This window comes from Bos indicus x Bos taurus, chromosome 4 (assembly GCF_003369695.1).
Source record: "Bos indicus x Bos taurus breed Angus x Brahman F1 hybrid chromosome 4, Bos_hybrid_MaternalHap_v2.0, whole genome shotgun sequence".
NCBI lineage: Eukaryota > Metazoa > Chordata > Mammalia > Artiodactyla > Bovidae > Bos > Bos indicus x Bos taurus.
Genome location: NC_040079.1, coordinates 37,311,442 through 37,324,320, shown reverse-complemented (window position 1 = coordinate 37,324,320; position 12,879 = coordinate 37,311,442). Strand labels below are relative to the sequence as shown.

The 12,879-nt window shown below is 41.5% G+C and overlaps 1 protein-coding gene across 1 annotated transcript in view; it reads left to right on the top strand.

Moving 5' to 3' along the window:
• Positions 1-12,879, top strand: part of AMPH (amphiphysin) — a 212,888-nt gene that overhangs the window by 139,095 nt on the left and 60,914 nt on the right. The window contains exons 7-11 of the mRNA XM_027539161.1: positions 1,441-1,526; positions 5,114-5,189; positions 5,832-5,914; positions 8,604-8,742; positions 10,300-10,428. Of these exons, the coding sequence (XP_027394962.1) occupies positions 1,441-1,526; positions 5,114-5,189; positions 5,832-5,914; positions 8,604-8,742; positions 10,300-10,428 (513 nt within the window). The remainder of the gene's footprint in view (positions 1-1,440; positions 1,527-5,113; positions 5,190-5,831; positions 5,915-8,603; positions 8,743-10,299; positions 10,429-12,879) is intronic.

The window sequence follows — 12,879 nt, the reverse complement described above, 5'->3', positions numbered from 1 at the left end:
TAAGTCGCTCAGTCGTGTCCAACTTTTTGAGACAATTTTTGAGACTCTGTAGCCCGCCATGCTCCTCTGTCCATGGGATTCTCCAGGCAAGAATGCTGGAGTGGGTTACCACGTCCTCCTCCAAGGGATCTTCCCGACCCGGGGATCATACCCACGTCTCTATGTCTCCTGCATTGGCAGATGGGTTCTTGACCACTAGCGTCACCTGGGAAACCTGCAGTGGTCCATACTTGACGACAGAATGAAGATTCAACTAGGAAATGCAGTGTGAAATTCTCAGACGTAACTTGTGCTTGAGAGTACAGATGTGTGCTACAATTGCTTGACGTTCATTTTCTTTTAAAGAACCCATTGCCAGAGATTTCTCCATATATGTCAGTCACTGACAGCTCATTGGAGACACATACAAACTTCTCTCTAGGCTTCCAGTCTTGTCTCCCCCATTTTCCCACACACAGCTTCCTGGATCACCTTTCTACTGAACGTACCCAGGTAGAATTTCTCCAGTGCTTAAGTCCTTTAATGGCTCCCATTGCCAGTCAAAAAGTTCTAAATTCCTTAGCATGGCCTATGCAACCTTCACAGCTGGTTTCTGGCTCACCTCTCCATCTTGTCAGCTTTCAAGTCTTCTTTCCCCTGCTTTCCTTCCTCCACACAAACATCCTAATCTGGAGCTTCTCTGACCTACACACCAGCTCCTAAGCAGTCACTGTAAGAGCTGAGTTTCACATCAGGCCCCTGAGAAGCAAGGCACTGTGTTCAACACTTTATTTACATCCACTTTCCTTAATACTCACAACACCTGTGAGGTGGACATTGCTGTGTTCGTTTATGGATTTTAGGTGCAGAAAGGTGGTAAAGAAAGTCCACATGGTTAGTGAGTGAGAATCCCAACCCGGGCAACTCCTCCTGTATGTGTTGTCCACCATTCCCCACCACTTCATTAGCAAACAGTTGCTCACTCTTCAAGATTCAGTATCAAGTTAAAATATCACCTTTTCCATGGAGCCTTCTCTAATTCTTGCACTATCTTTCTTAATGGCATGCTCCATAATAGCTTATAAGCCCTCTCTTGTAGTGTAGTTACTTAGACTTCCCACTAGACAGGGAATTTCTTGGGAAGCATCCTGACCCAGTATCCCTGGCAGAGGATGTAACGGTGTATGTGACAGGCACTTCACGCAATTTTGAAGAATGAATGAATCTGCCAGAGACTGCAAGAGCAACCATTGTAATCCATCACATTTTCCTTTTTCAATAAGACTTAACATTTCACTTTTATTGAAAATGATCATGTGGATTTTAACCAGATTTCACTCCTTTCCAAAATGTTCCAGGATGCCATAAAGCTATTTCTATTTTATATTAAATGTTGTTGTGTCTAGAAGTGTGGTATGCCTGTGATGTTTTCAGTGTAAACATGTTATGTGTTATTTCTAGGCAGAAGAGGAATTTCAGAAAGCACAGAAAGTATTTGAAGAGTTTAACGTTGACTTACAAGAAGAGTTACCATCATTGTGGTCAAGGTAAAGATGGTTCTGTATATGTTATAAGTTCAGGAATAGTGAATATTACTTGTCTTATTTCCTGTGATGAGTTAGCACTCACTGTCCAGTAGAAGTGTTCAATAATCTGTAATTTACCATATGGTAGCTTCTAACCACATGTGGTTCACCTTGAACACTTGGAATATGTTTAGTATGACCTGGGAACTGAATTTTAAATATATGTTATTTTGTTTTAATTCGTTTAAATTTAAATAACCCAATTTGGTTAGCTACCACATTGGACAACACTGTTTTAGCCTTTTATTTCAAGTAGAGATACAAATCTCATTTAGAGGCATTAGGAGAACTATCCTTAACCTTGAAATTTAAAGGATAAATTTTTAACCCTTGGAAGAACATTTTATTTCAAGGGGTCATCTAGTCTCTGTCTTTTGTGTGAAACCTCTACTGTCAGCTCTCACCTGTTAATCTGAGCTTCATTCTTATTTTATAAATGAAATATTCTTTTTTATGGGTACTCTGCATTTCTCATTCCACTAACTTCAGTTTTCCCATTTAGTGGTAGAACCAAGAAGTTGTTGGGTGAAGTGGGGCCTTATGTCTCAGTTTTCATCAGCACACCCATGCTACCACCCTGAATAAACAGGATTGTGCTTGTCATGCAACACTGCTTTAAGTACAATTCCAAATCTTGGTTAGGATGTGGAGGTCAGGGAATCCTCCTACACTATTGGTGAGATTGTAAATTGATGCAGCCGCTATGGAAAACAGTATGGAGATCCCTCAAAAAGTTAAAAATAGACTTACTATATGATCCAGCAGTCCCACTCCTGGGAATATACCTGGACAGAACTATAATTCAAAAAGATACATGCACCCCTATGTTCATAGCTGCACTATTCACAATAGCTAAGACATGGAAACAACCTGAATGTCCATCAACAGAGGAATGGGTAAAGATATGGTATATGTATACAATGGAATACTACTCAGCCATAAAAGAACAAAATAATGCAAAATTGCAGCAACATAGGTATACCTAGAGATTATCATACTAAGTGAAGTAAGTGAGAAAGACAAATACCATATGATATCACTTAAATGTAGAATCTAAAATATGGCAAAAATGAACATATGTGTAAAACAGACTCATAGACAGAACATGCTTCTTCCATTGAAGGAGGCTTAGGGGGAAGCAGTGACCAGCTCACTGGGGCTAGGGGAGAGTGTCCTGGCCTGCATTCTGGGACTGCAGTAGGCTCAGCTGTTAAGCCTTTCCATGGTTTCCAAGAACAAAGAAACCTCTTAATGAAGAAATTAAGTTGGTCTTAACAGCTAACCAGAAGGGCCCTGAGGATGCCTCAGACAAGTACTTTGGGGAAATGGTAATGTCTCAGAGTCCCTTGTTGATGAAGAGCTTGTGAAATGAATCCTCATTTTATAGCTGATATTATCAGAGTACCTGACAGCAGATAATATCACAATTCAGAGCCTGGTACTCTTTGTGGGTGTATATTTTACTGCTGACAACACCAGTTTTTTGTAAGTCGAGGTTATAGTCAGAATGTGTTCTTCCAGTAGAATGAGCGCCAAATTTGTTCATTCACTAGTTTGTTAATCTGCTTATCCGTTCGCTCATTCATTCATGGAATATTTACTGCATCTCCTGTTCTGTGCCAACTGCTATTAGGTGCTGAGTCTGTTCTTGTGAACTAGCCAAAGGCAGTTCCTGCTTTGATAGAATCTCTGATTTCATAAATAAGAATCAGTATATGATAAGTGGCATCAAAACTACTGAACATGTTTTTTTAAAAATTAAATACATCCTTGTTGATTTGATTTCTGAGTTCTCAAAGGAAATAAAATCTTAGAAAATCATAGATGTTTGTCTAGTCATTCTAAATAAGGTGTTTCTTACAAGTACTGTGTCAATTATTTTCCTAAATAATCATTGGAATAAACAAGCTGTGTATCAGGAAGCAATTTAAAGATAGAAGAATGGGGATTCTTGTTTTTGCTAAATGTATTCAAGGTTCAGTGCTTTTAATAGAAAATTCTGTATGAATAATAAGAATAAAACAAGCTCTAAGAAATAAACAAGCAAATTCAAATGGGCAATAGATAAAGGAACAAAAGAGGATTAACTCAGCTTTCATTAATGGACGATAATTTAAAAGCAGGTGAGATGCCAGCTCTTTCCCAGCATATTTACAAAAGTTTTGTGTCAAGGGCCTAGAAGGTGCCTGCATAGGGAAGTGGGTCAGCAGCGCCCGTCAAAGCTGCTTTTCTCTGTACCTTTCACCCAGCGTTTACAGTCAAGAAGCTTATTCTGAGGAAACAGTAAGCTGGACACAGAGTTAATTTCATAGATCTTCATTAGGGTTTTGTTTAGTATAGTGAAAAATCGATGCAAATAAAACAATAACCACCAATCAGTTTCAGCTGGGCGTCCACCATGGCTCAGCAGGTAAAGAATCTGCTTGCAATACAGGAAACACAGGAGATGCAGGATCAGTCCCTGAGTCGGGAAGATCCCCTGGAAGAGGAAATGGCAACCTGCTCCAGTATTTGCCCTAAAAAATCCCATGGATAGAGGATCCTGGTGGGCTGTAGTCCACACGGTTGCAAAGAGTCAGACATGACTGAATGACTAATCACAACTTTAGCTACCTCCCCCTTCCCCATCTGCACCCACCTTCTATTTAAATCTGATCCTTCTTCATGGCAGCCTGTTTGTCCTCTCAAGCAGATGTTTGCAGCTGGCCCATCCTACCCTCTTCTCTTAGTTCCTTCAGCTGTTTCTGTCCAAAGCTGCTGAGTTTTGGTATTTAGTCTTGTGTGGCCGTTTGTATTAATGTGAACATTCACATGCTGTTTTGAAATCTGCTTCTTTCTCTCAGCAGTATGAATGAAGCATATGTTCATTATAAACTTCTCTATCTCAAAACCTTTACAAAGTACATATCTAAAACACAAATTCTTGGGGCAGTGATTCTAGAATCACTGGTTCTGAACCAGCAGCATCAGTATCACATAGAACTTGTTAGAAGTTCATCACAGACCTGAGGTTCCCTAGTGACTCAGATGGTAGAGTTTGCCTGCAGTGCAGGAGACCTGGGTTTGATCGCTGGGTTGGGAAGATCCCCTGGAAAAGGGAATGACAACCCACTCCAGTATTCTTGCCTGAAGAATTCCAATGACAGAGGAGCCTGGCGGCTACAGTGCATGGGGTCACACAGAGTCGAACACAACTGAGCAACACACACACACACACACACACACACACACACACACACACCCCTCAGACCTATTAGATTGGAAATAAATCTGTAAGTGATCTTGATGCACATAAAAGTGTGAGAAATGTTTCTTTGGGTATTAACCAGATATCAGGAAAGACTGTGTTCTATACCAAAAGATGGTATCCATTCATTAACGGATCAGGAAAGGTTGGACCTACTTTGGGTTAAGTATTTTTATTTAATCTAGTGTTACTCAAAATTATGTAAAGAAAATCTGTTTTTTAATATATGTAATAGCCATTAAAAACACAGTTTTGCTGATTGGGCTTTCTCTTCTTTCCTCTTTGTATTTCCACATGGTAGACGAGTTGGATTTTATGTCAATACTTTCAAAAATGTCTCCAGCCTAGAAGCCAAGTTTCATAAGGAAATCGCAGTGGTGAGTAATGATGATTATTTTTCCATATGGAATATAAAGTAAATGAACATTTATTCTGGAAGCAAATGCAATGGCACACATTAGGCAAAGAATTTACTCTCTTTCATGTTTCTTTTAATAGTGTGTTTTGACTCTCAGTGATATTTCTACATTGTTTTGTAGTGACCACATGTTTCTATAAATCTGGTTCAATTTGTACTTTCATGAACCCCTACCTACTTGTTACAATCATACAATCTTTTTTATTTTTTCAGGCAGTTTTTAAAGTTGGATTTTCAAGTCTTTAGGCTGAGGAAAAATTGGTCTCCAAATAGATAGTCAGCATTTGTGTCATTGAGTAATATTTTCTTAGTTCAACAGGGTGGTTGTATCACTTTATCTCTAATAGAATGAATGTAAATAATAAGTGTGTGTTTTCTCCTCTATATTCTGGTTTACATATATGTTAATTTGTGTTTGTGGCCTTACAGTTTTGACATGCATTTAAATTGGACCCAATTCAGACATTAAATTATTCTGAGACCATCCATGCTATCATAAGTTTCTTGATGTTTCAATAAACAATTCCTTCCTGGGGGCAGTAGCCTGAATTTGTAGCAGAATGACTTAAAATTAACAGACAAGTGACATCTGTCTTCCTAGCTTTGCCACAAACTGTATGAAGTGATGACAAAACTGGGCGACCAGCATGCTGACAAGGCCTTCACCATTCAAGGAGCTCCCAGGTAGGCCATGTTCATGAAAGCCAAGTTCATCTGTGTATACCTTTAAGGCCAAAATTGTTGCAATTTCTACAGCCTATACCAGCATCTTTTACTCATCCTACAAAGATCTAAAATCAAGGAATTTTTCCATCCAGAGGCTGATACCAGAACTTAGTTCTGTGCTTTTACATTGACTCTTAGCCTTCAGATATATCCTCATGGACTTTTGTCACTACAGAGTGCTATCTACCTCTTTTTGCTTTCCAGCTATAATGTCAACTTCTTGCATACAAATTCTAGTTGTGCACTTGTTACTTTATTTGGAGAGGAAGAGAATTCCCTAAACCTACAACAGTTAGTCTTGTTATTTATTGGGTTGGCCAAAAAGCTCGTTCAGGTTTTTCTATTACCATATTATGGATTTTTCTATAACATCATATATTACGAACTTTTTGGCCAACCCAATATGTTGGTGTTGATACCTTTAATGAATCCTTTTTGGGAGAGGCAAAAGGAAGTAAGTGAGACCTCACCATCATCTTCCCTCCTAACTTGACCTCGCAAACACTTCATTGTTTGGGTTTTGTTGAACATTGGTTTGTTTTTATTTTGAGTGTGCCTGTCAGATTTACCAAAGGCTCAGTGATCTGTAGATGAATAGTCTACAGTGCCAGGGTTTGGATTCACAGCATCTTACTCTTATGATTTGGGAATCCCTTTTATCCATCCTTCTCAGGCGTTATGTACTCAGGCTAGTGAGGCTTGGGTTGGAATTCAGAGGACTCAAATTTCAGTTTTCTGACTGCAGTTAATTTGCTCTGCCTTCCTGGAGGAAGTTCAATAACCTTTCTGGATAAAGGGCTCATTTAAAAAATCAATGGAAATAAAAATATGCTATTGAACTAAACAACTTGTAAGGAAATAACACAGTCCTGACAGTCTATGATTTTCGATCCATCGATGGATACCCGCATACCCATGCATTTATAAAAACACAGTGCTCTTACACAGGCACTGCCACCTCCATGTATTAGTGTTTGGAACCTCCTGGAGACAGGTAATTTTCTCATTTGATGCTATTTGGTCTAGATATACATGTAGTCCCTACCCTGGCTGCTATACTAAGTGAGCATTAAGTATATTGTCTTAGAACATGGCCTAAAAGAAGACAGGAAAGGGACAGAACTATTGTGTCCAAACTGAACGAAATGTAATAAGAATATCACAATGACATTTGGGTGATTTAGGAAGGAAGTACATGGGGAAAGGTGGCTCCCTTATACAGAGATGAAGGGACAATGGATGCATGTATATGTAAGGCTGAGCTGCATCGCAGTTCACCTGAAACTACCACAGCGTTATCTGCTGTGAAAGTGAAAGTCGCTCAGTTGTGTCTGACTCTTTGTGACTCCATGAACTATTCAGTCCATGGAATTCTCCAGGCCAGAATACTGGAGTGGGAACCTTTCCCTTCTCCAGGGGATCTTCCCAAACCAGGGAACGAACCCAGGTCTCCCGCATTGCAGGCAGATTTTTTACCAACTGAGCCACAAGGGAAGCCCATTATCTGCTATACCCCAATACAAAATAAAAAGTTTAAGGTTTTGAGGGGGGAAAAAGGTATCTGGAAATTTCGTTGCTGCTGAATCAGATACAATGAAGAGAAAATGGGGCCACAACTGCTTAACAAATGTTCTTCATTTTTTTCAACATTCCTCTGCAGAACGAGGTGGTGAGTGAGCTCAGAGGGGCCTCCATTAGGCATAGATTGGTGGCCGTGCTTCCCAGGGGAGACCATGATTGGCAAGGTTCCAATCATGTGTGTGTCCGTGTCCTGTCCACGGGACCCATTCCCTTGGCCTGTTGAATCTGTAGACCCTCCTGCTGTGTACGTGCTCATTTATTTGGGGGTACAGACTTGTTCCTTCAATCTGTAGAGTTTAGAAATTCTTAGAGAGTAGGATGTGTCCCCAGTGGTGGATTAACCATTGCATTTGGGCTGATCACGAGCATCTGGCCTGGGGCCAGGAGCATGATGGGTTGTCAGTAAACATTACACACTCTCATCCGTCACATAATTCGTTTGCACATGTCTGAATTGAGTTATTGTGCTGTAAGGTGTAGAAAGCGAGACAATGAATTAATTTCTAAATATTATCAGAAAGCACGCCTACCAAATCTTAATGAACATTGTCCTGGGGATGCCTTTTAATAGCCAATTTATCACTTGGTGGGGCAGGGTAGGTTTTGCTATAGATTATGCCATAGCAAGTTTCTCTTATAAATCAAAAGTGAAATTAGTTCAATTAATTCAGCTTATGTTTGGAAGATTCTTGCAGAGCTATTTGGCTCAGTGGAAAGAATAGGAGTTCAAATTAGTAAGGCCTGAATTTGGATCCACGAAATTTTCCAGTGACATTAGGGATTTTTTATCCTCTCTGTGCCCCACTTTACTTAAGTGTAAAGTGGAGACAATAATGCACTGGGTCTTGTGATCGGTGGAGGTAACATAGGAATGGGATCTTGCAGACAGGGACAATGAATGGCACCAGTTATTGCATCACCGTTACTAATAACCAGGATGAACAGGAAGAGGGAATAGATAACCAATAGTGCCTGTCATGCCTGAGAGTTCTGTGAGAAGGAAGGCCCCTGAGAAATAAGGACCACTCTGTAGAGAGCGCCTTGCTTACCCTCTGTGTTCATTCAGCGACTCGGGTCCTCTCCGTATTGCAAAGACGCCTTCGCCACCTGAGGAGGCTTCACCCATCCCAAGCCCGACCGCAAGTCCCAATCACACGTTGGCACCTGCATCTCCTGCACCAGTCCGACCTCGGTCACCCTCACAGGTAGGAAGACATCACATGTATGAGGTGGACCGGAAGAACCCAGGCTGAGCTGACCCCACCTGGGATAAGCCCATGGGGCGCAGTCATTGACAAGAGTTTTCAGTGTGAGCCTTGGCCATTGGGATCATCACTAAGGAATAAACTTCCCTTGTTTTTACTCAGATTTTTATGTTTCCTCACATACCCTCTGCTTCAGTGGGTTGAGACATCTCTTTCCATGATCTCAACTTCCTGAGGCTCGCATGATCTCGTCTTCTCAGCATCTTGCACTTTTAAGGCTCTGTTGAATCCTGCCTTCTCCACGTGGCCTCCCTCCTGTTAGTCTTTAGGTAACACCTGGAGCAAGAACGGCCATGATGTTTATGTCAGTTCACTTTTTTTTTTTTTTGTATCACCCGTGGCATATTGTGCATGCACTCAGCAAGTGATGGAACAAGTGATTGAAAGAAACAGAAAGGGCCAAGCAAAGGCAAATGTAGAGAAAAACAGCCACCCTCATTATCCCTCCTTTTGGAGAAAATGAAATTCCTATGGGGAAACTTAAACTGTCTAATCCAGCTCAAGCTTTCTTGTGTATGGTTGAAACTAAAGATCGTTGCGAAAAGATGTGAATAATGGATAGAGCTCTAAAGTGCGTATTTGTTGTTTATTCGCAAAGTCATGTCTGATTCTTGTGCGACCCCATGGACTGTAGCCAGCCAGCCTCCACTGTCCGTGGGATTTCCCAGACGAGAATACTAGAATGGGTTGCCATTCCCTTCTCTGGGGGATCTTCCCGACCCAGGGATCAAACCTGAGTCTCCTGCACTGGAGACTGAATCTTTACTTGACTTTATTGGCAGGCAGATTCTTTACTGCTGAGCTGCCTTTCCAAAATACTGGAGTGCAGAGTGAGGTGTATGCTGCCCACAGTGGTCTCACTGACTAGTGAAATCTTGCTAGATTTTAGTTCTAGAATTCTAATGTGCTGCTGAAGTGAGAAATCATTTGCTGTTGACTTTGGAGAACGTATGGCATTAGTTTGGGCTTCCTAGGTGGTACTAGTGGTTAAGAACCTGCCTGCCAATATAGGAGATGTAAGAGACGTGGGTTAAATCCCTCGGTTGGGAAGATCCCCTGGAGGAGGGCATGGCAACCCACTTCAGTATTCTTGCCTGAAGAATCCCCATAGACAGAGGAGGCTGGCTGGCTACAGTCCATAGGGTCACACAGTCGAACACGACTGGAGCGACTTAACCTGCACGCACGCACGCATGGCCTTATTTTAACTTGAGAGGCACAGGTACGTGGCCCCGCAGTGCTGTGATATAGCACTTGTGTTAAGATGGATGGAGTCTTGTGGCCTGAATTTTCCTCATTGGACCATTACTTGTCACACCATAGCTACAAGCAGGCATTCTTTGCCTGAATCAGGTGGGCTGATTTCTCAGTGCAGACCAGAATTTGAATCAGGGATCAATCTCATCCCCTGGCTCTGTTCCCAAGACATTTCTGCATGTCTCCCATGCCATCTTCCACTGAATTAAACCCTGTTTGTTTGTGTGTGATGTTTCTTAGACAAGGAAAGGGCCTCCTGTCCCACCTCTTCCTAAAGTCACCCCAACGAAGGAGCTACAGCAGGAGAACATCATCAGTTTCTTCGAGGACAACTTTGTTCCTGAAATCAGTGTGACCACACCTTCCCAGGTGAGCACCTGGAACAGAGCTGGGATGTCCATGGACGCTCCATGGCAGAGGGACTCTCAGAGCTCAGCTCTGGAGAAGGTGGCAGATGTGAGAGCCAATGGTGAAATTTAGTTGTTATTCAGGTTTGCTTTAATAACCTGATGTATCTGAAGGATTCTCAAGTGACAGATGTACAGTATTTGAAAAGACTCCTTCTTTCCATTATTAGGAGCTATGCATCATTACTATAGAAAGTTGGAAAATACTAAAAAGTGTAAAGTGAAGAATTTTAATAAGCTCTTAAATCATAGCGCTCTGACATAGCTACTGGTGCATTTAGGTTTGTGTGCTGTGTGTGTTTAGTTGCTCAGTCGTGTCTGACTCTGTGCAACTCCATGGATTGTAACCTTGCCAGGCTCCCCTGTCCATAGGATCCTCCAGGCAAGAATACTGGAGTGGGTTGCCATGCCCCACTCCAGGGGATCTTCTCAACCCAGGGATCGAACCCAGGTCTCCCTCATTGCAGGTGAATTCTTTACCATTTGAGCCACCAGAGGTTTATTTTATTTTAATTTTTTCTAAGTATATGTCAAATTTTGCAGCACAAAATTCAGATTGTATTGTTGCATATTCCTGACTTTTCTGTTTAATCTTATTGAGCATTTTTTTTCATGTCATAATATTGTCTTTTACAAAAAAATCAGTTTGACCAGAATATTTTATCAGATGAATGTAACCAACCCCTGATGGTGGTCACACTTCCACTTTTTTGTTACTTTATCAGCACCTTGGTGATATCAATATATATTAATACAGAAGTGTTAAATGTTAGTTACTCAGTTGTGTCTGACTCTGCAATTCCATGGACTGTAGCCCACCAGGCTCCTCTGTCCATAGAATTCTCCAGGCAAGAATACTGGAGTGGGGTGCCGTTTCTTTCTCCAGGGGATCTTCCTGACCTAGGGATCAAACCCAGGTCTCCTGCATTGCAGGCAAATTCTTTACTCTCTGAGCCACCAGGGAATCCCTGGTGTATATTAATACATATTTGCATCTTTTATTATTTTTTCATATTGCTTCTTAGTAGAGAATAGGAAAATAAAATTCAAAGAGGTGAATATTAGGTCTTTTGACCTTTACTAGGTGTAAATGGATCCATTTACATGACTTGGCAAAGGAAACCACCTGTGTTCCCCCTAGTTTCAAAGACACCTGGGTGTGTGTACCCATTTATAGCTACCCTCGATGTTATACCTACACCTGTCCCAGCTTGGTTGTCCTTTGCCTCAAGGATAATCTTGACTTAGTTGTTCCTCATGTCATCAAAGCCATCTCTTTGTTAAGAGTGAATGTCCCCAGAGATCATGCCAATACCATTTCCTCCTGGTATTCTCACAGTCAGAAATAATTTTAACATTTTGCAAGGGGTGCAAACATAACATTGTAATTCCTGAGTACACAAATAACAGCTCTATTTCCAACATCCCAGTTACAATTGCATCCTATCAATAACAGAAATCATGTACTAAAAACAGGGGGTTCAGAAAATAAAAACTTAAAAGTAGTGCAGTGGTACGCCATAATGTCTCGTCTCTCTCTAGAGGGTGTTCATGGATCAGTGCAATGCCATTTGCTATTGTTTTCATTCTCCTGTTGTTTGTAGGAGATTTGAATTTGGTAAGCTATTAGGGCTTGAAATGTGATTTAGTAGCTCCTTTGAGGGGAGAAGGCAATGGCAGCCCACTCCAGTACTCTTGCCTGAAGAATCCCAGGGACGGGGGAGCCTTGTGGGCTGCCGTCTGTGGGGTCGCCCGGAGTCAGACACGACTGAAGTGACTTAGCAGCAGCAGCAGCAACTCCTTTGAGGAAAGGGAATTGCATGTTTATCAGTGCATGGACCAGTAATATCTGTGGATACACAGATGCCACCAGGGTAGTGGTTTTAGAGCCAAATAATCTTACCCAGCATCCACCGTGGCCCTGGCACCAAACTGGAGCAGTTTTCACGTCCAAGTTGTTCTGTGCCTTTGTACTTCTAACAGCTTGTTCTGTTTTTAGCTTCATTAGTTTTAAAGTGAGAGTGTTTTAGAGTGATAAGACCCTTACTGAAGTTGCTGTCACCTGGACCCCTCAAGAGCATCCTCTCAATTCCATCTCCAATAAAGAATATGGTCACCCAGAAGCCGTGTGTGCTTAGCTAAGGACATCTCCATGTAGCAGCCAAGGCCACTGAAGTAGAGAAAATGTAACAAGAAGACTAGTTCTGAAGTAAAGATGGGGTTCAAAGATGTTCTTTCTTTGACAGTGTTTTTTTTATTTGCAGTTTGCTGGCTTACATAAGGGTCCTTCACAGTGGGGGGAAGAAAAAGAATCAAAGCACTTTAAAAAAATACAGATGCCAGAAGAGGTGCCTAAGTCCTTCTAAGAGGGTTAACTTTGGCTGGTGCTGTTGAGTGAGAGAGATTGATGAGC